Source organism: Capricornis sumatraensis, chromosome 4 (genome assembly GCF_032405125.1).
Source record: "Capricornis sumatraensis isolate serow.1 chromosome 4, serow.2, whole genome shotgun sequence".
NCBI lineage: Eukaryota > Metazoa > Chordata > Mammalia > Artiodactyla > Bovidae > Capricornis > Capricornis sumatraensis.
The window spans coordinates 25,147,368-25,170,760 of record NC_091072.1 but is presented as its reverse complement, the minus strand read 5'-3'; the positions used below and the strand labels follow the sequence as shown (position 1 = coordinate 25,170,760).

Genomic DNA, 23,393 nt, shown 5'->3' with positions numbered 1-23,393 from the left:
GTCAGACTTTATTTTTGGGGGCTCCAAAATCACTGCAGATGGTGATTGTGGCCACAAAATTAAAAGACGCTTTACTCCTTGGAAGGAAAGTTATGGCCAACCTAGACACCATATTGAAAAGCAGAGACATTACTTTGCCAACAAATGTCTGTCTAGTCAAGGCTATGGTTTTTCCAGTGGTCACGTATGGATGTGAGAGCTGGACTGTGAAAAAAACTGAAGAATTGATGCTTTTGAACTGTGGTGTTGGAGAAGACTCTTGAGAGTCCCTTGGACTGCAAGGAGATCCAACCAGACCATCCTAAAGGAGATCAGTCCTGGTTGTTCATTGGAAGGATTGATGCTGAACCTGAAACTCCAATACTTTGGCCACCTGATGCAAAGAGCTGACTCATTGGAAAAGACCCTGATGCTGGGAGGGAATGGGGGCAGGGGGAGAAGGGGACGATAGAGGATGAGATGGCTGGATGGCATCACCGACTCGATGGACTTGCTGCTGCTGCTGCTAAGTCGCTTCAGTCATGTCCGACTCTGTGCAACCCCACAGACGGCAGCCCACCAGGCACCCCCATCCCTGGGACATGAGTTTGGGTAAATGCCGGGAGTTGGTGATGGACAGGTGTGCTGCGACTCATGGGGTTGCAAAGAGTCAGACACGACTGAGTGACTGAACTGAACTGAACTGAGCAGGAGTGGGGAAGGTGATACAGGAAAACATGTTCAACGACGTGTCTTTTTTTGGAATTTGTCTTTTTTCTGGACTGGTAAATTTTCTTATACCAATTTATATCATGTTTGAGATGCATGTATTAAAATATATACAGTTTGTTAAAGTGATATATAACCACTTGGAGACTGGAAATAGGATGTATAATTCTCAAAGCACTAGAGGAAGAGAAATGATAAAGGAAGAAAAGACCAATCTAATGCCAGGTGATAAGGGGAAAGAGATAATAACACATACACATAATACAGTAAAAACTCACACAAACATGTCCACAATTATAATAAGCAAGATTGGGTCAAACTCCTCCATTAAAATGAGCAACTCTCATATTGTGGTTTTTAAAAAAACTATTAAATGTTCCTTACAGAATAAAACAATACCAAGAGTGTTTGAAAATACACAGAATTAAGAACAAAAAGTGTTAAATGGGACAAAGAAAGATTCACCAAGAAGGTACTACACACATGAACAAAGCAGCTTAAAATTATATGGTGAAAAAACTGTTAAAAGAATGCAATTTGATCAACTCACAATCATGGCTGAGATGTCAATACTTCTTTACTAGAAATGGATAGGTCAAGTGGAGAAACAAGAAAAAGGATCTGAGTAACTAAACAAAGAAGGTGCTTATTAACTTTGATTTCAGTAAACCAAGAATGTAAAAACTATCATGAAAATATCAATAAGATAAAACTGTGAAAGTTATACAGGTTTAATGAAATATTCATATAGTAGAGGATTCAAACAGGAATGAAAATAAACTAGAAGTACATGTATCTAGATGGATAAACGTCTTAAACATTAACTTAAAAGACAAATTATAAAAAGGTAGGTACTGTTTATATAAAATATTTTAGTTGCAAAATAAGTTCAGTTCAGTTCAGTCGCTTAGTCGTGTCCGACTCTTTGCGACCCCATGAATCGCAGCACGCCAGGCCTCCCTGTCCATCACCATCTCCCGGAGTTCACTCAGACTCACGTCCATCGAGTCAGTGATGCCATCCAGCCATCTCATCCTCTGTCATCCCCTTTTCCTCCTGCCCCCAATCCCTCCCAGCATCAGGGTCTTTTCCAATGAGAAAGTGTATACTATTTAGAGATACATCCATTTGCAATAAAACTATGAAAACTTATGGGAATGATAAAATGGTTATCTCTTTGGGAAAGAGAGGATAATGACAAGAGAAGGTACATATATTGGTAGTTTTTTCTTTAAGCTGCTAGTACATACACAGCTAATATGCATTTCAGCATTACTATCTATTTAAAAGTTAGATATGTTCCATTTTAAAAAACAAATTCTTTCAAAGCTTATTCCCTGATGCACATAGGAAAATGCTAAAAAGACTAAAAGAAAAAAGGCCACTTCAGAAAATTTAAGATACACTATTAAATAAACAATGATTGTATTAAAAAAGAAATAAAAACTGAGATTATAAGCTTTTTGTAAATAAATGACACTTAGGAATTTACAAAGAGCCCCCTGTATAATTTGGTCAATGTCATTACTGACATAAAAAAATTCATCTATGTATTTACTATAAGAACAATTCAGAATTTAAAATTAATGAACTAAGTATTTATTTGCTAAGTCGCTTCAGTCGTGTCCAACTCTGTGTGACCCCATAGACGGCAGCCCACCAGGATCCCCCATCCCTGGGATTCTCCAGGCAAGAACACTGGAGTGGGTTGCCATTTCCTTCTCCAATGTGTGAAAGTGAAAAGTGAAAGTGAAGTCACTCAGTCGTGTCTGACTCTTCAGGACCCCATGGACTGCAGCCCCCCAGGCTCCTCTGCCCATGGGGTTTTCTAGGCAAGAGTACTGGAGTGGGTTGCCATTTCCTTTTCCAAAGTATTTATTTATATAGAAACTAAAAAAGAGGATAAGAACTCAAGAAGTTAAAAAAGAAGATAAATTTGATGAAAATAGAAGGGAATAGACAATAAAGATAAAAGCAGAAATAAACTCCCCCAATAAAACATTAAACACAAAAAAGTGGCATTTGAAAAGATATAATAAAACAGACAAACTTCTATCAAGTCTGATTTTTTTAAAAAAACTGAAAATGGAATAAACATTAAACTTGAATTATGACATATCCATAGTTTGGAAGAGCATCCAAATATAAGAGAAGAGACCTATAATATATTGATATCTCAATATACTATCAGTTTAAAAGGCAAGAACAATATGTACAGTATGGTCACATTTTTGCTAAAAGGGAAATGATATGTGTTTAGTTTACAGGCCTGTAAAATACATTTTTAATAGCACTGAGAGCAGAAAAGCACTTGTGACCTATAAAGTAGAGACAGGATTTAATATTCTGGCATATTCTAAAAATCAGTCAATAAAAAATAAAAGTTGGCAAAGGATATTAATGGGCAATCCCCAGGAAACTATAAATAAACAAAAAGTTCTCCACTTCACTAACAATCAGAGAAATAGAAATTATAACAAGCACGGTAAATCATTTTTCATACTCAAATTGGGAAAACAAATTTGGCAAAGTGAAAGGGGATACTGGACGCCAATTACTTATTTCTGGCAAAAGTATACCTTAGTATAACCACTTTGAAGAACAAATTGATAGTTTCATCAAAATATAATAGCTATGGACCCAGCAACTTAACATTTGCATCTACAAAGAACCCTAGATATTCACCGTAGCACAGTTAACAGTGGAAAAATAGAAACAATCAAAATTCCCATCAGTAGAGCAATGTTTAAATAAATTATGGCACATCACTGGAGTGGTCTGTGGTCATTTAAAAAGGATTCGATTAGGTAGATCTAGAAGTGGTTTTACAGTAAGAACCATAAGACACATAGCAGAGTGAGAAAAAGCAAATTACGGAAGAATGGGTAAAAAATAAAAAGATTAAATCAAATAAAGCTCATTCTTAAACATAAATCATTTATATATCACATATAAATACATACACATATACACATGCATACACAGACATATGTGTATAGACAGAAAAAATTGTGGAATGGTGTATTATTTCTTAAAAAGCAAATGGAACATATATTAGCTCCACTTTACAAAAGAGTTAGTTTAGTCCAGCATCTAGACAGGACTTAATCAGGGCCACTCAGGCAGCAAATGAATCTGAGACCAAAACTCAGGTTTCAGGACACCCAACTGAGTGTTCTTCCACATTACACAACTTGGTACACTGAAATACAAGCGCACCGATTTTACAATCCTCCAGGCCTATGTTCAAATGCCAGTTTCAATACTTCCTAATTAGGTAAACTTGGGAAAAAGAGATTTCTAAACTTTAGCATTTTCACTGTAAAATGGACAAATTAAGACTAACTCTGCTGGTTTCCCCAGTGGCTCAGCCGGTAAAGAATCTGCCTGCAATGCAGGAGACCCAGGTTTGATCCCTGGATTTGGGAGATTCCCTGGAAAAGGAAATGGCAACCCACTCCAGTATTCTTGGCTGTAGAATCTCAAGGACACAGGAGCTTGGCGGGCTACAGTCCATGGGGTAGCAAAGAATCGGACACGACTGAGCAACTAAACAGCGAACGTTAACCACAAAGTGTAAACATTACATGAAAATTAAATGAGAACACTTCCATCTCCTCTGGTTAATAAAATCAGTTTACGAAGAGTACCAATGTGTTAATCAGCAGGGTCCAGAAATAGTCTTTGACACCTCAGATCCACGCGTATATTTGCCAGCTCAGTACTTCCCTGTCACTGTAAGTTGGGAGTTCTCTAAATACGTCCATGGTGACCAAACAATTCCAATTGCCTGACATTTCCTTGTGGCTCCCATCTGCTTCATGTGCTACGACCTTTCTCTCAATCATCCTGACGCAGCTCCAAACATCTAGATTATGCAATATGTGCATATTGCATATGCAATACCACATATTCTACTGATTTCTTGAGAGTGACGGCTGACCCTCAATGACAAAACCTCTGGCTATGCAGACAGCCATTGTCTTTGGGGCCTGATTACACAATCACTCCAAACAGTTTTTCTAGATTACAACTGAAAGAAACAAACACACCATACCATTAATAGTCGGCTATTTTTCCTTAAATAAGTCACCTTGAATTTACCTGCAGCTATAACAAAATAGCAGAGACTGGATGGCTTACTGACAGAATTTACTTTGTCACAGTTCTGGAAGCTAGAAGTCCAAGATCAAGGTGCCAGGACTGACGTGGTATGATCTCTCTCTCTGGCTTGCAGACTGCCACGTTCCTTCTACGTCCCCACATGCCCCTTCTGCAGGGTGTGGGCACACAGAGAGAGGGCAAGCTCTCTGGTGCCTCTTCTTATACTAATCCTATCAGATCGGGAGCCCACTCTCCTGACCTCATTTAACCTTAATTACTCCCTTGGAGGTCTCACTTTCTAATACAGCCCTAATCGAGGGGTTAGGGCTTCAGTATATGAATTTTGGGGAGATACAGACCATTGGGCTTCCCTGGTGGCTCAGACGGTAAAGCGTCTGCCCGCAATGCAGGAGACCTGGGTTCAATCCCTCCGTCAGGAAGATCCCCTGGAGAAGGAAATGGCAACCCACTGCAGTACTCTTGCCTGGAAAATTCATGGACAGAGGAACCTTGTAAACTACAGTCCACGGGGTTGCAATGTCAGGCACGACTGAGCGACGTCACTTCAATTCACTTCACAGACCATTTAGTCCAGAACACCAACCACAGAGCAACCCACCTGCCTTGTCCTTTACTCACATATATAGTCCTTAAAAATGTTCTTTTATAGGCCATTCCAATCAAGTTGGAAATTTACTCTCTGGAAGAACTTGAATATTTGGAGATTTAACTATGTTCCCTCTCTTTTGGATAATTTATAAACAACCAAACAAAAAACATTAAATAAAATCAGTCTCAGACTCCTCAACCTACCTGTACCCCAGTGGGGGTGAGGGTGGCGGATCCCTGCTTGCTAGTCACAACTTAAGATTCTTGGCCCAACTAGCCTTGGCCTGTATGCTTCCCAGCTGGGGGTGGGGGGAGTGGGGTCAGGCATTTCCCGTCCAGGATTCCCTGTCTGCCAACACTGGCCCAGTGGTACCCCAGCAGGAGGCTTGCAGACTGCCAGTCCCCGCTTGTGGTTCTTTCTATGCCAGCCTTGGCCCAGCAACTTGGATGAACTCTAGCAGTGAACACATCTCTTCCAAAGAGGCCTGATTCCCAACCAAGGGAGACCACTGCTGCTGTCCTTTCAACTTTGTTCCTTCCTTGGGTACCCTCTCTTAGCCCAAGGGTATTCTTTATAATCCTGATTCCTTCTTAGTAGTTAATCCCCTGTAAATGGTTAATATTTCTTTATACTGAGCCTTAACTGTTCAAGTTACCATGTGGGTTTTGTTTCTGACTGTTGAAATTATTACAGAAAAGGATAAAAAAGTTTTAAAATGATGTAGTTTGGGTAGTTTATTCCCATTACACTGGCATTAAATTTTTTGGAAGAACTTAAATGTTACCTGAATTTAATAGAAAGGAAAGCTGAAAAGGCATTATCTGGGACAAAGTTTATAAAACTACTGCCTTCATTTATAAAACAGATTTAAAAATTAAGTTTGGAGAGGATTAAGGGATGGGAACAAAATTAAAGCTACTACTAATAACCCAATAAAGTATTCAGTTCAGTTCAGTTGCTCAGTCATGTCCGACTCTTTGTGACCCATGGACTGCAGCACACCAGGCTTTCCTGTCCGTCACCAACTCCCAGAGCCTGCTCAAACTCACATCCATCGAGTTGGTGATGCCATCCAACCATCTCATCCTCTATTGTCCCCTCCTCCTCCTGCCTTCAATCTTTTCCAGCATCAGGGTCTTTTCAAATGAGTCAGTTCTTCATATCAGGTGGCCAAAGTATTGGAGTTTCAGCTTCAGCATCAGTCCTTCCAATGAATATTCAGAGCTCATTTCCTTTAGGATTGACTGGTTGGATCTCCTTGCAGTCCAAGGGACTCTCAAGAGTCTTCTCTCAACACCACAGTTCAAAAGCATCAATTCTTCAGCGCTCAGCTTTCTTTATAGTACAATTCTCACATCCGTACATGACTATTGGAAAAACCATAGCTTTGGATAGACAGACATTTGCTGGGAAAGTAATGTCTCTACTTTTGAATATGCTGTCTAGGTTTGTCATAGCTTTTCTTCCAAGGAGTAAGCGTCTTTTAATTTCATGAGTGCAGTCACCATCTGCAGTGATCTTGGAGTCCAAGAAAATAAAAGTCTCTTACTGTTTCCATTTTTTCCCCATCTATTTGCTATGAAGTGATAGGACCAGGTGCCATGATCTTAGTTCTCTGAATGTGGAGTTTTAAGCCAACTTTTTCACTTTCCTCTCTTACTTTCATCAAGAAGCTCTTTAGTTCTTCTTTGCTTTCTGCCATAAGGGTGGTGTCATCTGCATATCTGAGGTTATTGATATTTCTCCTGGCAATCTTGATTCCAGGTTGTGTTTCATCCAGCCTGGCATGTCGCATGATGCACTCTGCATATAAGTTAAACAAGCAGGGTGACAGTATACAGCCTTGACGTACTCCTTTCCCAGTTTGGAACCAGTCCATTGTTCCATGTCCAGTTCTAACTTTCTAATATTAGAAAGAGTAAAATGATTTTGAGATTAAAAAACTATATAGGTGAAATAGACCTTACAGATTCAAATCAACCATCCCTACACCTAATCGGTAGGGTGTTTCACTATAGCTGTATTTCCCTATTGCTAGTGATATTAAGCATCTTTTCATGTATTTATAGGTCTTTTGAATATCTTACTCCTGAATTGCCTATTCGAACCTTTTGTCCATTTTTCTATTGTGTTGTTGTTTTTCTTATTAACCTGTAGATCATCACTATATACTCTGGATACTTACTTCATGGGAGTGCTATGTATCTTAAGTATCTTCTTCCATTCCAAGACTTCTTTGTATTTTCATAGATATTTTTGTTTTATTGAAGTGAAATGAGGCAGTGTTTTCCATCCGAAATTGTGTTCTTTGCCTTATTTTGAAAATCCTCCTCCTCCTAGGGTCAAAATTTCATTTTCGTATATTTTTCTCTAAATATCTTGAAGTTTTACTTATCACCTTTAAGGCTGTAATCCACCTGGGTTATTATTGCAATGGGGTAGGCATCTAATTTTCGAGATTGATGCAACTGGCCTGAATCGTGGCCGTGGGCACTTCGGAGGCCAGAGTGAGCAGAACACCCTGAACCAGCTGCTCATGGAGATGGATGGATTCAACTCTACCATGAACGTCATTGTGCTGGCTGGCACCAACCACCCAGACGTCCTTGACCCAGCCCTGATGCGGCCGGGCTGCTTCGACCGTCAGATTTACATTGGCCTCCCGGAAATCAAAGGCAGGTCGTCTATCTTCAGGGTCCACCTGCATCCACTCAAGTTGGAGGAGAGCCTCAGCAAGGATGCCCTGGCGAAGAAGCTTGCGGCCCTCACTCCAGGCTTCACAGGTGCTGATATTTCTAATGTTTGCAATGAAGCGACCCTAATCGCCGCCCGCCACCTAAACCCCTCTGTCTGGGAGAAGCACTTCAAGCAGGCCATCCAGAGGGTCACTGGAGGCCTTGAGAAGAAGACACAGGTCCTGCAGTCCAGCGAGAAGATGATGGTGGCCTACCAGGAGCCTGGCCATGCCATGGTGGGCTGGTTCCTGGAACACACAGACCTCCTGCTCAAGGTGTCTATCGTCCCCCGGGGGCAAGGGGCTTGGCTATGCCCAGTGCCTGCCCAGGGAGCAGTATCTGTACACATGGGAGCAGCTCTTTGATCGCATGTGCGCCATGCTGGGCAGCCACGTGGCTGAGCAGCTGTTCTTTGGGCGGGTCACCATGGGGGGCCAGGACGACCTGAGGAAGGTCACCCAGAGTACCTATGCCCAGATTGTGCAGCTCAGGATGAGCGAGAAGCTGGCCCAGGTGTCCTTCGATTTCCCATGGCCAGGCGAGGCGCTGGTGGAGAGGCCATTCAGCGAGGCCACAGCCCAGCTCATGGACGAGGAGGTGCAGCGGCTCATCGGCTCCGCGCCTGCGCACACCCTGGACCTGCTCACACACTGCCGCGGAGCAGGTGGACAAGGTGGGCAGGCAGCTGCTGGAGAAGGAGGTGTTGGAGTGGGCCGACATGGTGGAGCTGCTCGGGCCGCGGCCGTTCGCCAAGAAGATCACCTATGAGGAGCTCCTGGAGGGCACGGGCGGCCTGGAGGCGGGCACGGGCGGCCTGGAGGCGGGCACGGGCGGCCTGGAGGCGGGCACGGGCGGCCTGGAGGGGGCACGGGCGGCCTGGAGGCGGGCACGGGCGGCCTGGAGGCGGGCACGGGCGGCCTGGAGGCGGGCACGGGCGGCCTGGAGGCGGGCACGGGCGGCCTGGAGGCGGGCACGGCCCTTCCTGAGGATCTGCAGGGCTGGCGTGGGGGGCCCGCTGCAGGAGAGCCCAGCCTAGCGCCTCCGCCTGGAGAGCAGCCTCCGGGACCCCCAGGAAGCAAATTAAAGCACATGTAACCCAAAGCAATGGCACCCCACTCCAGTACTCTTGCCTGGAAAATCCCACGGACGGAGGAGCCTGGTGTGCTGCAGTCCATGGGGTCACTAAGAGTCGGACACGACTGAGCAACTTCACTTTCACTTTTCACTTTCACACATTGGAGAAGGAAATGGCAACCCACTCCAGTGTTCTTGCCTGGGGAATCCCAGGGTCGGGGGATCCTGGTGGGCTGCCGTCTATGGGGTCGCACAGAGTCGGACACGACTGAAGCGACTTAGAAGCAGCAGCAGCAGGCATCTAATTTTACTTTTGCTTCCCACACAGAACAGTTCAACTCTAATCAAGTCCTACTGTTTTGTATATCACTGTTATCCAATATTTGAGATCCAGTTTGGTTTAGCTTTCAAGATAATAATAATTATTGTTGTAATATGTAGTCAATATTTAAGATTTACTTCATCTTTACTGATTTCTTTATTTACTGTTGTTTCTTAAATTTCACCCTTTTTTCATGTTCATTTTTCTTCCTGATAGTCACTGTTTAATAGTTCCTTCAATGATGATCAGAGATTGGTAAGCAATCTCAGACTTTGAAAAATGAATTTATTTTATCCTCATTCCTAAATGATAATTTATCTAGGTAAAGATATCTAATGGTAGTTATTTTCTCTTATCTCTTTGAAAATACAGTCTAGCTGTTTCCTGACTTCTATCCATTGTCACAAATTAGTCTTCAATCAGGCCAACAGCCATGCCTTTCTAGGAAACTGGTTCTATCTTCCTTTATTTTTGATTTTCAGTTTCACTATAATCTGACCATTTTTATTTATCCTGCTCAGGACTGTTTATGCTTCCTGAATCTGAGGATTAATGATTGTGTTCCTTCTAAGAACTCTTCAGGTATTCTCTCTTAGAATACTGCTTCTCATTCTCTCGGTTCTCTGAGCCTGTAATCCCTAATTGAGGAATTTTAGACCCTTTCAGTCTATCTTCCACATCTCTTAAACACTCCTTAGTATTTGCCATCTCTCTCTTTTTTTTTTTTTTGGCTGTGATGGCTCTTGGTCACTGTGTGGGCTTTTCTCTAGTTGAGACAAATAGGGGCTACTCTCTAGTTGTGACCTCAAAGGCTTCTAATTGTGATGGCTTCTCCTTCTGCAGAGCATGGACCCTAGCGTACTCAGGCTTCAGTAGTGGCGGCTTACAGGCTTAGAACACAGGCTCAGTAGTTGTGGCACACGGGCTTAGCTGCCCCACAGCATGTGGGATCTCCCTAGACCAGGGATCTAATCCATTTCTCCTGCATTAGCAGGTGGATTCTTTACCACTGGACCACCAGGGAAGTTCTGCCATTTCTTTAAAAGTGTGTTACATTCTGTGTAGTTCCTCAAAATTATCTTCCAGATTACTAATTGCCTCTTCAGTTATGTTTTATATGCTGTCTAATCTATCCAACCTCAAAGACCATATTTTACATTATGAGAAGTTCTATTTGATTCTTTATTATAATCTACCATTCTTCATACTGATTTCCCATTATGTCTTTAATCATTCTGAATATCCTTAATTGACAGACTCAACCAAATGATCCTATTATTAAACTGTGAGGAATATAATCACTCAGTTTGCTGAGTTTATGAGTTTATCCTCCTAGAGGCCTTCTCTGTAGAAATTACAGGTGGCCGGTATTTAGGGAATCTCCCTCAAAGAAGTTTTGCATTTTTTTCTGCCAGCTTTATCAGTTTGTTGTTGTTGTTTGTTTTTTTTCCACCCAGGGTAATAGAAGTGCTAACTCTAAACCCATATGAGGCAGTGTTGTTGTTTATTTGCTAAGTCATGTCCAACTCTTTTGCAACTCCATGAACTGCAGCTCACCAGGTTCCTCTGTTCAGGGATTTCCCAGACAAGAATATTGGCGTGGGTTGCCACTTCTCACAGGGATCTTCCCAACCCAGGGATTGAACCCGCATCTCCTGCATTTGCAGGTGGATTCTTTACCACTGAGCCACCTGGGAAGCCCCATGAGGTAGTGTGGGACCATTTTTATACATTCTCAGGAGAGTCCTTTTTTCCACTTAGAGCCCATGCAGACATCTTCAGGCTTCCCTGTCATTGCCTAGTACCGGGAGGGAGGGGAGGGGTCTGGGGAATCACTTGTTCATCATCTGTTCTGTTGCTGTAGGCTCTGGCTTTAGGGAGATGGAATTTCAGTTCCAACTTTCCAAGGTCTTGTTTCCTGTCCCCACGAGGGCCTTAAAATCCAAACCCCCAGGATTCCATGAATAACAACTCACTCCTCTCTCACTGAAGCCACAGCTCACACTATTCTAGCTCCTAGTTTCCTCTTTACTTCTGCCCTGGCAATTTTCTTTAGTTTCTTAAAAGGGTGGAATGGTATTTAAAAGGATGTTTAAAATATTTTGATGACAGATTATGGAGCATGCTGTATGGATAAAACCAGAAGTCTAAACCATTTATTTTATTAAGTGAACATCCCATAATTTATTTAGGAGCATTTTCTTTTCACTTAAAAGCTATTCTCCCAACACAATATATTTCACAACCGACAAAGACCAATATATACCTACTGCTCATTCTCTAGTTTTTCCTTAGAAAGAGGACTCGTGTTAGCTAGGGCCAAGAGCACATAGAACAAGGTCATATCTCTCAGGCTTCGTTGCAGTTGGATAGGCCGTTTGATGAAGTTTTCGCTAATGTAAATAAAACTGTTTCTTGAGACTTCCTGGAAAGTCAATTTAAAGGCTGCTGACTCAGCCAGACAGGGCACAGGAGAGTAAAGGCAAGGTCATCATCCTGACTTCTTTCTCCTGACCTCAAGCCAGCTGCTCCTCATGGCACGTTGCTTTTACTTATTTCAACCTATGTTATTTCCACAATCACTTTAATCCCTGAGTTTAAAGCTGTGGCACAGGGCAATCAGTAGTCATTTACAGATGTGAGAGTTGGACCATAAAGAATACTGTTCAGTTCAGTTGTTCAGTCGTGTCTGACTCTTTGCAACCCCATGAATCACAGCACGCCAGGCCTCCCTGTCCATCACCAACTCCCAGAGTTCACACAAACTCATGTCCATCGAGTTGGTAATGCCATCCAGCCATCTCATCCTCTGTCATCCCCTATTCCCCCTGCCCCCAAATCCCTCCCAGCATCAGGGTCTTTTCCAATGAGTCAACTCTGCTCATGAGGTGGCCAAAGTACTGGAGTTTCAGCTTCAGCATCAGTCCTTCCAGTGAACACCCAGGACTGATCTCCTTTAGGATGGACTGGTTGGATCTCCTTGCAGTCCAAGGGACTCTCAAGAGTCTTCTCCAACACCACAGTTCAAAAGCATCAATTCTTTGGTGCTCAGCTTTCTTCACAGTCCAACTTTTACATCCATACATGACCACTGGAAAAACCATAGCCTTGACTAGACAGACCTGGCAAAGTAATGTCTCTGCGTTTGAATATGCTATCTAGAATGGCCAGAACTTTCCTTCCAAGGGGTAAGCGTCTTTTAATTTCATGGCTGCAGTCGCCATCTGCAGTGATTTTGGAGTCCAAAAAAATTAAGTCTGATACTGTTTCCACTGATTCCCCATCTATTTCCCATGAAGTGAAGGGACCAGGTGCCATGACCTTCCTTTTCTGAATGTTGAGCTTTAAGCCAACTTTTTCACTCTCCTCTTTCACTTTCATCAAGAGGCTTTTTAGCTCCTCTTCACTTTCTGCCATAAGGGTGGTGTCATCTGCATATCTGAGGTTATTGATATTTCTCTCAGCAATCTTGATTCCAGCTTGTGCTTCTTCCAGCCCGGCATTTCTCATGATGTACTCTGCATAAAAGTGAAATAAGCAGGGTGACAATATGCAGCCTTGACGTACTCCTTTTCCTATTTGGAACCAGTCTGTTGTTCCATGTCCAGTTCTAACTGTTGCTTCCTGACCTGCAGATAGGTTTCTCAAGAGGCAGGTGGTCTGGTATTCCCATCTCTTTCAGAATTTTCCAGTTTATTGTGATCCACACAGTCAAAGGCTTTGGCATAGTCAATAAAGCAGAAATAGATGTTTTTCTGGAACTCTCTTGCTTTTTCCATGATCCAGCAGATGTTGGCAATTTGATCTCTGGTTCTTCTGCCTTTTCTAAAACCAGCTTGAACATCTGGAAGTTCATGGTTCACGTATTGCTGAAGCCTGGCTTGGAGAATTTTGAGCATTACTTTACTAGCATGTGAGATGAGTGCAATTGTGCTGTAGTTTGAGCATTCTTTGGTATTGCCTTTCTTTGGGATTGGAATGAAAACTGACCTTTTCCAGTCCTGTGGCCACTGCTGAGTTTTCCAAATTTGCTGGCCTATTGAGTGCAGCACTTTCACAGCATCATCTTTCAGGATTTGAAATAGCTCAACTGGAATTCCTTCACCTCCACTAGCTTTGTTTGTAGTGATGCTTTCTAAGGCCCACTTGACTTCACATTCCAGGATGTCTGGCTCTAGATGAGTGATCACACCATCGTGATTATCTGGGTCGTGAAGATCTTTTTCGTACAGTTCTTCCATGTATTCTTGCCACCTCTTCTTAATATCTTCTGCTTCTGTTAGGTCCATACCATTTCTGTCCTTTATTGAGCCCATCTTTGCATGAAATGTTCCCTTGGTATCTCTAATTTTCTTGACGAGATCTCTAATCTTTCCCATTCTGTTGTTTTCCTCTATTTCTTTGCTGAGTGGCCAAAAATTGATGCTTTTGAACTGTGGTGCTGGAGAAGACTCTTGAGAGTCCCTTGGACTGCAAGGAGATCCATCCAGTCCATCCTAAAGGAGATCAACTGCGAATATTCATTGGTAGGACTGATGCTGAAGCTCCAACACTTTGGCCACCTGATGTGAAGAGCCAACACACTGAAAAAGACCTTGTTGCTGGGAAAGACTGAAGGTGAAAGGAGAAGGGGGTGACAGTGGATGAGATGGTTGGATGGCATCACCGATTCAACGGACATGAGTTTAAGCAGACTCTGGGAGATAGTGAAGGACAGGGAAGTCCGCCATGCTGCAGTCCATGAGGTTGCAAAGAGTCAGACACCACTTAGCAACTGAATGACTACAACAGGGCAATCACAAGCAGCCTTGGGCAGAGATCACTGTAGAGGGAGGACAGGAGGGAAAGAAAGGGGAGGAAGATCTGTACTTTCTCAGGCAGAAGCTAAACATTAAGTGAAGATCAAATTGCTTCTGACTAGTATGCGATACTGTGAGTGAATGGAGTTACACCAGAGTGTCTCCACCCATTTTTCTAGGTCAGGTAACTGTCCCATTTGTCCCCCAATACCTTTTTAGTCCAAAGGAATTACACTTCCTAGGGAGTCACTGTACCCACCTACAATTAAGAGAGCACAGCTGCAGGTACGTGAATTACATATGCATTGAAGAATGCCACTTTCTCTACAGATTTTAAGAGAATCTAAGTCCTGAATAAAACATATCAATGAAACATGGAAGAGTCATATTTCTAGAATTTTTCTCTCAGCCGATCATCAAACAATGCACCCCCTATAATCCCAGCAACTTCTGCCCTTATAAATCTTGACATTTAGATCACTCTACTGTGGTTCATTTTTCCATATCCTCCCCGTTTTCACCATTCTACTGAAGATCAATGTTCAACTCAATCTATGGCTTCAGCCAAGCTTCGAATTCTGAGAGATGAGGGGTGTGGGGAAGAAGACACAAGTGCTATTCTCTTATAATCTGCCAGCAGGTGGCAGGCACTTTGAGAAGTTTGCCTCCTGGCCTACAGTTTTATAAAACCTTTTAAGTAACTACCATAATGACTCAGGATAAGTTCTAGATTTTAATTATTTGGTGATATATAGGTGCAATATTTTTGAAAGTTAAATACTTAGTTCATGATAGCACTTTTGAGTAATAAACTTTAGAATATTTGAATTGCAATCTTTTGTTAGCTTCCGTGACCTTCCTGGCTTTCTTTAATCTGTCTGGGTCTCAGCTTTTTGCAGAGTTCCATTTCTCTGTTGGTCTTGTAAATTGCTGATGCTCACCAGGGCTCTCTCCTTAAGTGTTTTTCTCTTGTTATGTGTATTCTGAATAATGTCATACATTCTTACGACTTTCAACACTTGACAACTCCCAAGTCAGTATCTATAGTACAGATTTCTCTCCAGTGCTTCTGACCTATGTATTGAGCTAGAAACATCCCTTCAGCTCTCCAAAGATCCTTTGATCCACTGTGCAAGTTAGAAATTCATCATCCATGTACACTACCCCTAACCTGTCTTTTTGTTATTTCTCCTGAGGACCTAGTCTCAGTGAACTGCTGCACTACCCACCCAAGTCACCCAAAACAAAAACTTGAATCTCATCCTAGACACTTCCATTTCTCTCATTCCTGAAGACCAATCAACTGCCAATCCTGTTGACCTCCTAATCTCTCTCCCATCCAGCAACTTCTAAGTGCCTCACTGTCATTTTCCTAGCAAAGCCACAACCATCTCTTGTCTAAAGAAATATCACTGTTAAAAACTGCTTGCCATGGAAATTCCTTGGTGGTCCAGTGGTTAGATCCCATGCTCTCTCTACTGAGGGCCTCAGTCAGAGAACTACGATCCCACAAGCCTCAAAGCACAGCAAAAATGAAACAACATAAACTGCTTGATGCGTATTTTCTTTTTAACCAAAAATGTGGAGAACCATACCCTCTAACATTCTCTCTTAAGAGGCAATAGCATCTGACCTGGCCACCCTGTGACAAATAAATCTACCAGATCCTGAAAGTGAAAAAGTGAAGGTGTTAGTGAACTCTTTGTGACCCTATGGACTGTATGTAGGCCATCAGCCCCCTCTGTCCATGGAAGTCTCCAGGCAAGGTACTGGAGTGGGTTGCCATGCCCTTCTCTAGGGGACCTCCCCAACCCAGGGATTAAACCCAGGTTTCCTGCATTGTAGGCAGATTCTTTACCATCTTAGCCACATGGGAAACCCAGATTCTACCAGGAAAACAAAAGAGGGGATCACCTAGTTTAACTTCCTATACAACCAGGTTATTCTACACAGAATTTACCTATCTTCAGCTTCCCATCTATGTGACTCCTCTCATAAAATTCTTCTACATTTACACATCTGGCAAGTTCTTCAATATTCCGAGAAAGAAGAAGCATTACCTCAAGTATCAAAATGTTTGCCTTAAAAAGAGGTTGGAAAAGGTATACAGCGAAAGAAACTTAAAAATACATGATTACTGGCCTTTATTATAGAAATACACAAAAGAGGTAAAAAATAAAAAAATATTGTTCTCTTTTCTTCTTAAGATGAACAAATCATAAAATAGCTCATGCCTTACAAATAATATATAAAATAGTAGGTTAAGGTATGTTAAGCAACCTAGCAGATTTAAAAAATTCTGACCCTGAAACAGAAAGCCAGTTTTAGAACAAAAATTTTTCCACTGATAAAAATAGTGCTTTAAGGTTAACTGTAGGGTTCTAAACAAAATCTTGTCAACATCTCTGTATAACATTAATAACATTCAAGTCCATATTTACAGAAAAATTTTGGCAAGCCAAGCTTGCACAATTAAGACAAATAAAATGTCACATGATTTGGTCTCCCAAAGCCCGGAATTTTGACCTTGGCTGAAGTCTTCCCAATTCTAATGCTATAAATAACTACTTTAGTTGAATAAAATATGAAACTATTAATTCTCACAGGATGGGATTGTGTCTTTTCAATGTGTATGTCCTGGGCAAATATTTAGCATGGGTTTATTTGCTCAACAAATATTTACTGTGTGCCTACTAAGATTAGAGGGCTTCCCTGCCGGCTCAGTGGTAAAGAATCCGCCTGCCAATGCAGGAGACACAAGAGACGCGGGTTCAGTCCCTGAGTTGGGAAGATCCCTGCAGGAAAAATGGCAACCCACTCCAGTATTCTTGCCTGGAGAATCCCATGGACAGAGGAGCCTGGCAGGCTACAGTTCATGGGGTGGCAAAGAGTTGGACACAACTGAGGGACTAAACAACAAGAAACCAGGAATAGGCTCCATATCAGGCAATGAAGATATAAAGGTGATCAAGACCAACACTATGCTGCTCCTTAAAAGACTAAGACAGCAGAGAAGACAGTTAACAAAAAATTGCAAAAAGTCATCATCTGGGAATACAGGATAAGCAGGGGTATTTGAACAGATCTATCAGGGAAGGCCTTCTGGAGGAAGTTCAGAGGCAGTGTCTTTAAAACAAACATCTTCAAGGTAACAGAACTGTATGTCTGTAAGCTACTGTTGTTCACTCCCATCAGTTATATTATTCTCATAACAGCTACAGGTTAATTTATATGCTAGGTTTATGTTCAATATAAAATGAAGCTTAAAAGAGGCTTTATAAATCAAAGTTTCTTAGCTATAGTATGAAACATCAAAAGGAATCACTTCTACCACTTCAGGGAAATCAAATATCAGCATAATAAATGAAGAGGCAACACAAGTTGAAACTATTTCTGACACATGGCAGATTGAGCTCATGACTTTCAGCCCCTTCCTCTTTTAACCACATTAAAATCACAATAAATGAATCTCTCAAAAGGTGTAAACACACAAGGACTAAAAAAGGAAAGGAGACTTAAACACTCAAGATAATTCATCAGACTTGTAAAATTGCAGACCTGGAGGAGTGATAATTGACCTAGAGAAGCAGAGGCGCTCCCTGGGTGCCGTGGAGGAGGAGGCCAAACAGAAGTTGGCTGATTTTCAGCACAGACCCCAGAAAGGATGAGGCCCAGGGAACACATGTTGTTGTGGAAGCAGAGCAAGCAGTGGGGCTGAAGACAGAGGATGAGATAACAGCATGGAAGCCCATCCCTGGACACTCCCCCAGCACACATGCACTCACAAGAACATGCACCTGTGCCTGAATCCAGAAGACAACTCCTCCTCCCAACTCACCTATTCTTTACAGAAGTGCAATGACACCAGAGAAAAAGACTTTTAAAATACTGACATTTGGATGCCACCCTAATGAAAGGCCCAGATTACCAAATGAAAAGTCATGCTCAGGTACAAAGAGCTTCTCAAATTCAGACAGGCAGCAACCACAGGTAAGCAAGGCAAACCTCCAAAAAGGAAGTGACAGCTTAGAAAATCAAACAAAAATTTAAAAAAAAAAAATCTGGAAGAAACAACACAATGCATAGAGTAGTAGACAAATTTTTAAAATCCTATAATTAATATCCTTATGATACAAAGAGTACTTTAGCAGCCATAAAACAAAACAGAATGCTGAAACACATGAATAGCAGAAAACACAAAATAGTTCTTAAGGCAGGTTAGAAGATAAAGTCAAACATACTTCTCATAAAAATAAACAGATTAAAAAGCTGGAATTTAAGTAAGATTAGAATTTGAATTAGATTAGGATCTGTCAGAAAGTGTAACTTCAGACTGACACAGATTCCAGAAAAAGAAAACAGAGAAGAAACTCTCCAAGAAATAATACAAGAAAAGTACAAAGAACTTTCAGATGTGAATTTCCTTACTGAAAGGATCCTTAAGTATAAGGCACAATAAACGAAAAAATGCCCACACCAAAGCTCATTATCCTAAAATTTTCAAACACCAGGGATAAAAAGATTATAAAAGTTTTCAGAGGGCAGGAAAAATAAAATACAAAAGGAATAAGGGTAAGACACAGTTCAGTTCAGTTTAGTCGCTCAGTCATGTCCGACTCTTTGCAACCCCATGAATTGCAGCACGCCAGGCCTCCCTGTCCATCACCAACTCCCAGAGTTCACTCAGACTCACATCCATCGAGTCAGTGATGCCATCCAGCCATCTCATTCGTATTATTTGATTTTTAAAACAATGTACAAGAGTTTTATAAACACCAAGCAATAATAATGTAGGTAAATAAATATAGACAATAAATAAGTAAACAAACGAATAAAATAAAAATACAAATTTGCTGAATGCTCACTACATGCTAGGAGTGCCATTCTAACTCCTTTAAATATATTAACTCATTTAACTGTCACAACTCTATGAGACAGACTCTATTATTTTCACAGATGAGGAAACAGGCATTGAGTTTCAGTAATGACACGACTAGGAAGTGATAAAACCAGAGTCCCAGCTTTCTGAGTGTGGGCTTTCAAAAACTGCATGACACTCTCTCAACTTTAACAGTAAAATTGATTTTTTAGAAAGAAGAAAATACCATTTGAATCTTCAATGTTCCCAGATAACTGTGGTTGATTAAAAGGCTTCCCTTGTGGCTCAGCTGGTAAAGAAACACCCTGCAATGTGGGAGACCTGGGTTCGATCCCTGGGTTGGGAAGATCCCCTGGAGAAGGGAAAGGCTAGCCTCTCCAGTATTCTGACCTGGAGAATTCCGTGGACTGTATAGTCCATGGGGTCACAAAGCCTTGGACACGACTGAGCACCTTTCACTTTCACTTGGTTAAACAGGACACAAGCTTAACATGTGTTTGTGGCAGGGGCAAGGGGGTGAAGGTTGAGGGTATTTGCTAGTATTTTAAGCATTCACTGTATAAACAGACTTTGTGCTATGTAGTTGTGATTTGCTACTAGAAGGTCCTTAATATAGATTCCCTGCTCTAAATACATCAATAGTCTCCACCAAAAGAACTGATGAACTTACATCAGATCACCATCACCTATTTGGGCAAAGAATAAAGGGTATATAAATTATATTAAAGTTCAAAACAGAATAGCTGTCTCTTTCCCCAATTATTGTCATTTAAGCCCTTCACATTCTTCCTGTCTTGCAAGAATTTTCCTAGATGACTTCCTAGTCATGCATGACTCAATACACTAGTAAGACAAAAGCTTCCTGCCGCTCTTCTCACTCTTGCCTCATACTCACCTTTACCTTATATTGTCAACTACATGATACCTGTACAGTTTCCTCTGAAGTTCCTCTACAAGAGTTAATCCTCTTTCAGTTTCCTACTTTTACTGTCCTATCCAACTTCTCGCTTATTGACTGTACTTAAGAGTATCTCGGAGAAGGCAATGGCACCCCACTCCAGTACTCTTGCCTGGAAAATCCCATGGGCGGAGGAGCCTGGTGGGCCGCAGTCCATGGGGACGCTAAGAGTCGGACACGACTGAATGACTTCACTTTCACGCACTGGAGAAGGAAATGGCAACCCACTCCAGTGTTCTTGCCTGGAGAATCCCAGGGAAGGGGGAGCCTCATGGGCTGCCGTCTATGGGGTCGCACAGAGTCGGACACGACTGAAGCGACTTAGCAGCAGCAGCAGTAGCAAGAGTATCTGGCTTTACTGGGGGAGGAGGGAGAGAGAGAAATATACTTCTTGAATAATTGTTGTTGTTGTTTTTTAATCTGGTGACATCTTCACTGTTCTTTCTGACCTATGTATGATAAGGAGGCTACACAATTTTGGTGTTTCCGCTCTTGGGACTCATAAACCTCCATACAATAATGCAGTGGCCTCTGGGATCTCAGACCACGCCTTTGATGCGCTCCTATGGCGCTGAACCTCCTTGATCATGCGCTGAGGCCCGGGAGTATGTTCTCTAGCGTTATGCAGCCCTTCTTTTTGCCATAACTTTCAGCCTCCCTTGTCCTTGGCTTCGGCTGGGTCGGGGTTTTTTGTTTTATTTTGTCGTGGGTTTGGGCTTTGGTGGCTAGGTGGCGGCTGCAGCAACCTAAAGGTCCTGATGTGATGCGTCAAGACATGTGATGCACCAGCTGTGTCTTCCCCACGCTGGGTGAACAGACTCGGGGCTGCCCGGCCTAGAAGGTTTTGGTCTCGCTCACAGGACGTCCCCGATCGGCGGCCCCAGAGCCACACCGCGACAACCCCCAACGTCGGGTCTCACGCGCGCCGCGCGCGGCCGTCACCCCGTCTCTCCCCGCGCTCAGGTGTTAACACCTGGCCGTCCTCACCCCAGGAGTCACCTGCCGGCCAGCCCAGGCGCGCGCAGGCGCTCCCACGCACGTACCGTCTCCTTGGCAGCGGCGACCGGGATGGGAAGTAGCCCCCCGCCGCCGGGCGGGTCCTCTGGCTCGGCAGCCGCCCTCTCCGAGGGGAGCCAGGCGCCCGCCGCCCGCGCGGAGTCGGCCCTGGGGTCCCCGTACAGCTGGTAGCACACCAGGCCGACCAGACCCCCTCCGGCCGCGGCCGCGAAGCTTAGCTCCCGCCAGCGCCGCCGCCGCCTCCAAGCCGCCTCCGCCACAGCCCCCTCGTCCTCCTCCCGGCAGGAGAAGGGCCGGCCCGGAGGGCCCGGGGCTGTCCCCGCAGGCCGCCCCCACGGCCCAGGGGCGGGATGATGAGGCGAGCACGGAGGCGGCAGCCGAGGCGGCGGCCACAGGAGCCTCCGCAGCGCAGCCATAGCGGGAGCTGCCGGCGCCTCAGCCAGGAGGGGGCGGGTGAGGGGGCGGAGGGGGGGCCCGAAACCTCGCGAGAAGTCGGTGCGCCGAGCTTCGCTGCTGGTCGAGAGCGACCCTACGATTGCCGCCCCTCACTCGAGTCACCTGTCGGAGCGCCTTCGGCTGAGGGGTGTAGAGGAGTGGGGGCGGGGGGTGTCTCTGGCTGCGAATAAGCCTGGGGAGGAAGAGGCACAACCGGCTGCTCCTCTGCCCTGCATTCCCGGCCCAACCCCGCGGTCATAAATATCTTGCGCCTGCCTCCGGAGACACCTGACTGCGCGAGAATCCAACACCGCAGGCGACAGCCCGGGTCGGCGGGACTGGGCCGAGCCCTCGGTTGCCAGGGTGTCCCGGCGCCCCTCTGCTGACTGGGTCCTCCGCCTCTGCTTCGCGGGGGTGGGTCTCCGTCAGCCTAGCGCCCGCTAAGAAAGTCACATCCCCTAACGGTATCCTGATCTTCAGATAGACCGTGAATAATTTGCAATTGTATCTTCAGGCGTTGCGACAATAAATGGCACATAAAAATTTGGCTCAAGTCATAAAACTATTAAATTAAGTCAAAGAATTTTTTTTAATTACGTGACAGTTTCTGATATTTTGATGGGAGAAGGCTAATACTGTTTGAGGGAAGAAGGCTAATACATTTTTTTTTTTGAAGGAGAGGTGGAACTGCTTTACAGCGTTGCGTTAGCTTCTACTGCGCGACAAAGTGAATCAGCTATACTTAAACACATCCCTTTTGAGCTTCCGTCCCAGCCACCCCTTCCCGTCCCACCCATCTAGGTGATCAGAGCACAGAGCTGAACTTCTGTGCTGTACAGCAGCTTTCCACTAGCTATGTGGATCGTCTTAGAGTCTTGTCGCTCAGAGTTAAGTCAGGAAGAGAGAAACAAATAGAGTATATTCACCAGTATATGTGGAGTTTAGAAAAATGGTACAGATAAACCCATTTTCAGGGCAGGCATAGAGAAGCAGAGTCGAGAACACACACGTGGGAGGCGTGGAGAAGGGGAGATGGATGATCTGGGAGATTAGGATTGGCATACCTGCTGTTTTTTAGTTATCCTCCATGTGTTTAAAAAACATTACCATACCTGCAGTGACTTCATTCAATACAACAGAGCTGTCTTGAAAGATACTTTTGGGAGAAGCTGTTGATATAAGATAAATAATGGGTAAGCACATTGTGTCATTTTTGTTATTTCTGTACTTGTTTGTTTGCTATACTTCATGAGAAAGTGTTTATGACATTTTTATCAGTTTCCTACCCCTGAAGGCAGTTTTGGTAACTTGGTTACCTAGCTTTGGTATTTATATTCTGGAATGTTTAGAGGAGCCCTTCAAATATTCTGGATCTAGGGATGTGCACAATTAAATTCAGTAATCTCAACTGAGCTGTAGTCACAAGGGGTTTGAGTGCATGCTGTCGCTTCAGTCATGTCTGACTCTTTGTGACCCTATGGACTGTAGCCAGCCTGGCTCCTCTGTCCATAGAATTCTCCAGGCAAGAATCCTGAAGTCAGTTGCCATGCCTTTCTCCAGGAAATCTTTCCCATCCAAGGATCGAACACCCAGTTCTCCTACAGCTCCTGCATTGCAGATGGATTCTTTACCACTGAGCCACCAGGGAAACATCCACAAGGGGTTTAGATCCTGGCAATTCTTATGAAGACTAAGGGTTTTCAGAGGCAAACAAAATGAGATTTTCTGGCCCAGATTCTGAAATTGCCATTC

The 23,393-nt window shown here is 43.5% G+C and overlaps 1 protein-coding gene and 1 pseudogene across 1 annotated transcript in view; one reads left to right on the top strand and one right to left on the bottom strand.

Annotated features, from left to right (window-relative positions):
- Positions 1-21,622, bottom strand: part of MICU3 (mitochondrial calcium uptake family member 3) — an 81,011-nt gene extending 59,389 nt beyond the window's left edge. Inside the window, exon 1 of the mRNA XM_068971032.1 lies at positions 21,233-21,622. Within this exon, the coding sequence (XP_068827133.1) occupies positions 21,233-21,622 (390 nt within the window). The remainder of the gene's footprint in view (positions 1-21,232) is intronic.
- LOC138077956 (mitochondrial inner membrane m-AAA protease component AFG3L1 pseudogene) lies at positions 3,590-9,193 on the top strand (annotated as a pseudogene).
- Positions 21,623-23,393: the final 1,771 nt, after the last annotated feature.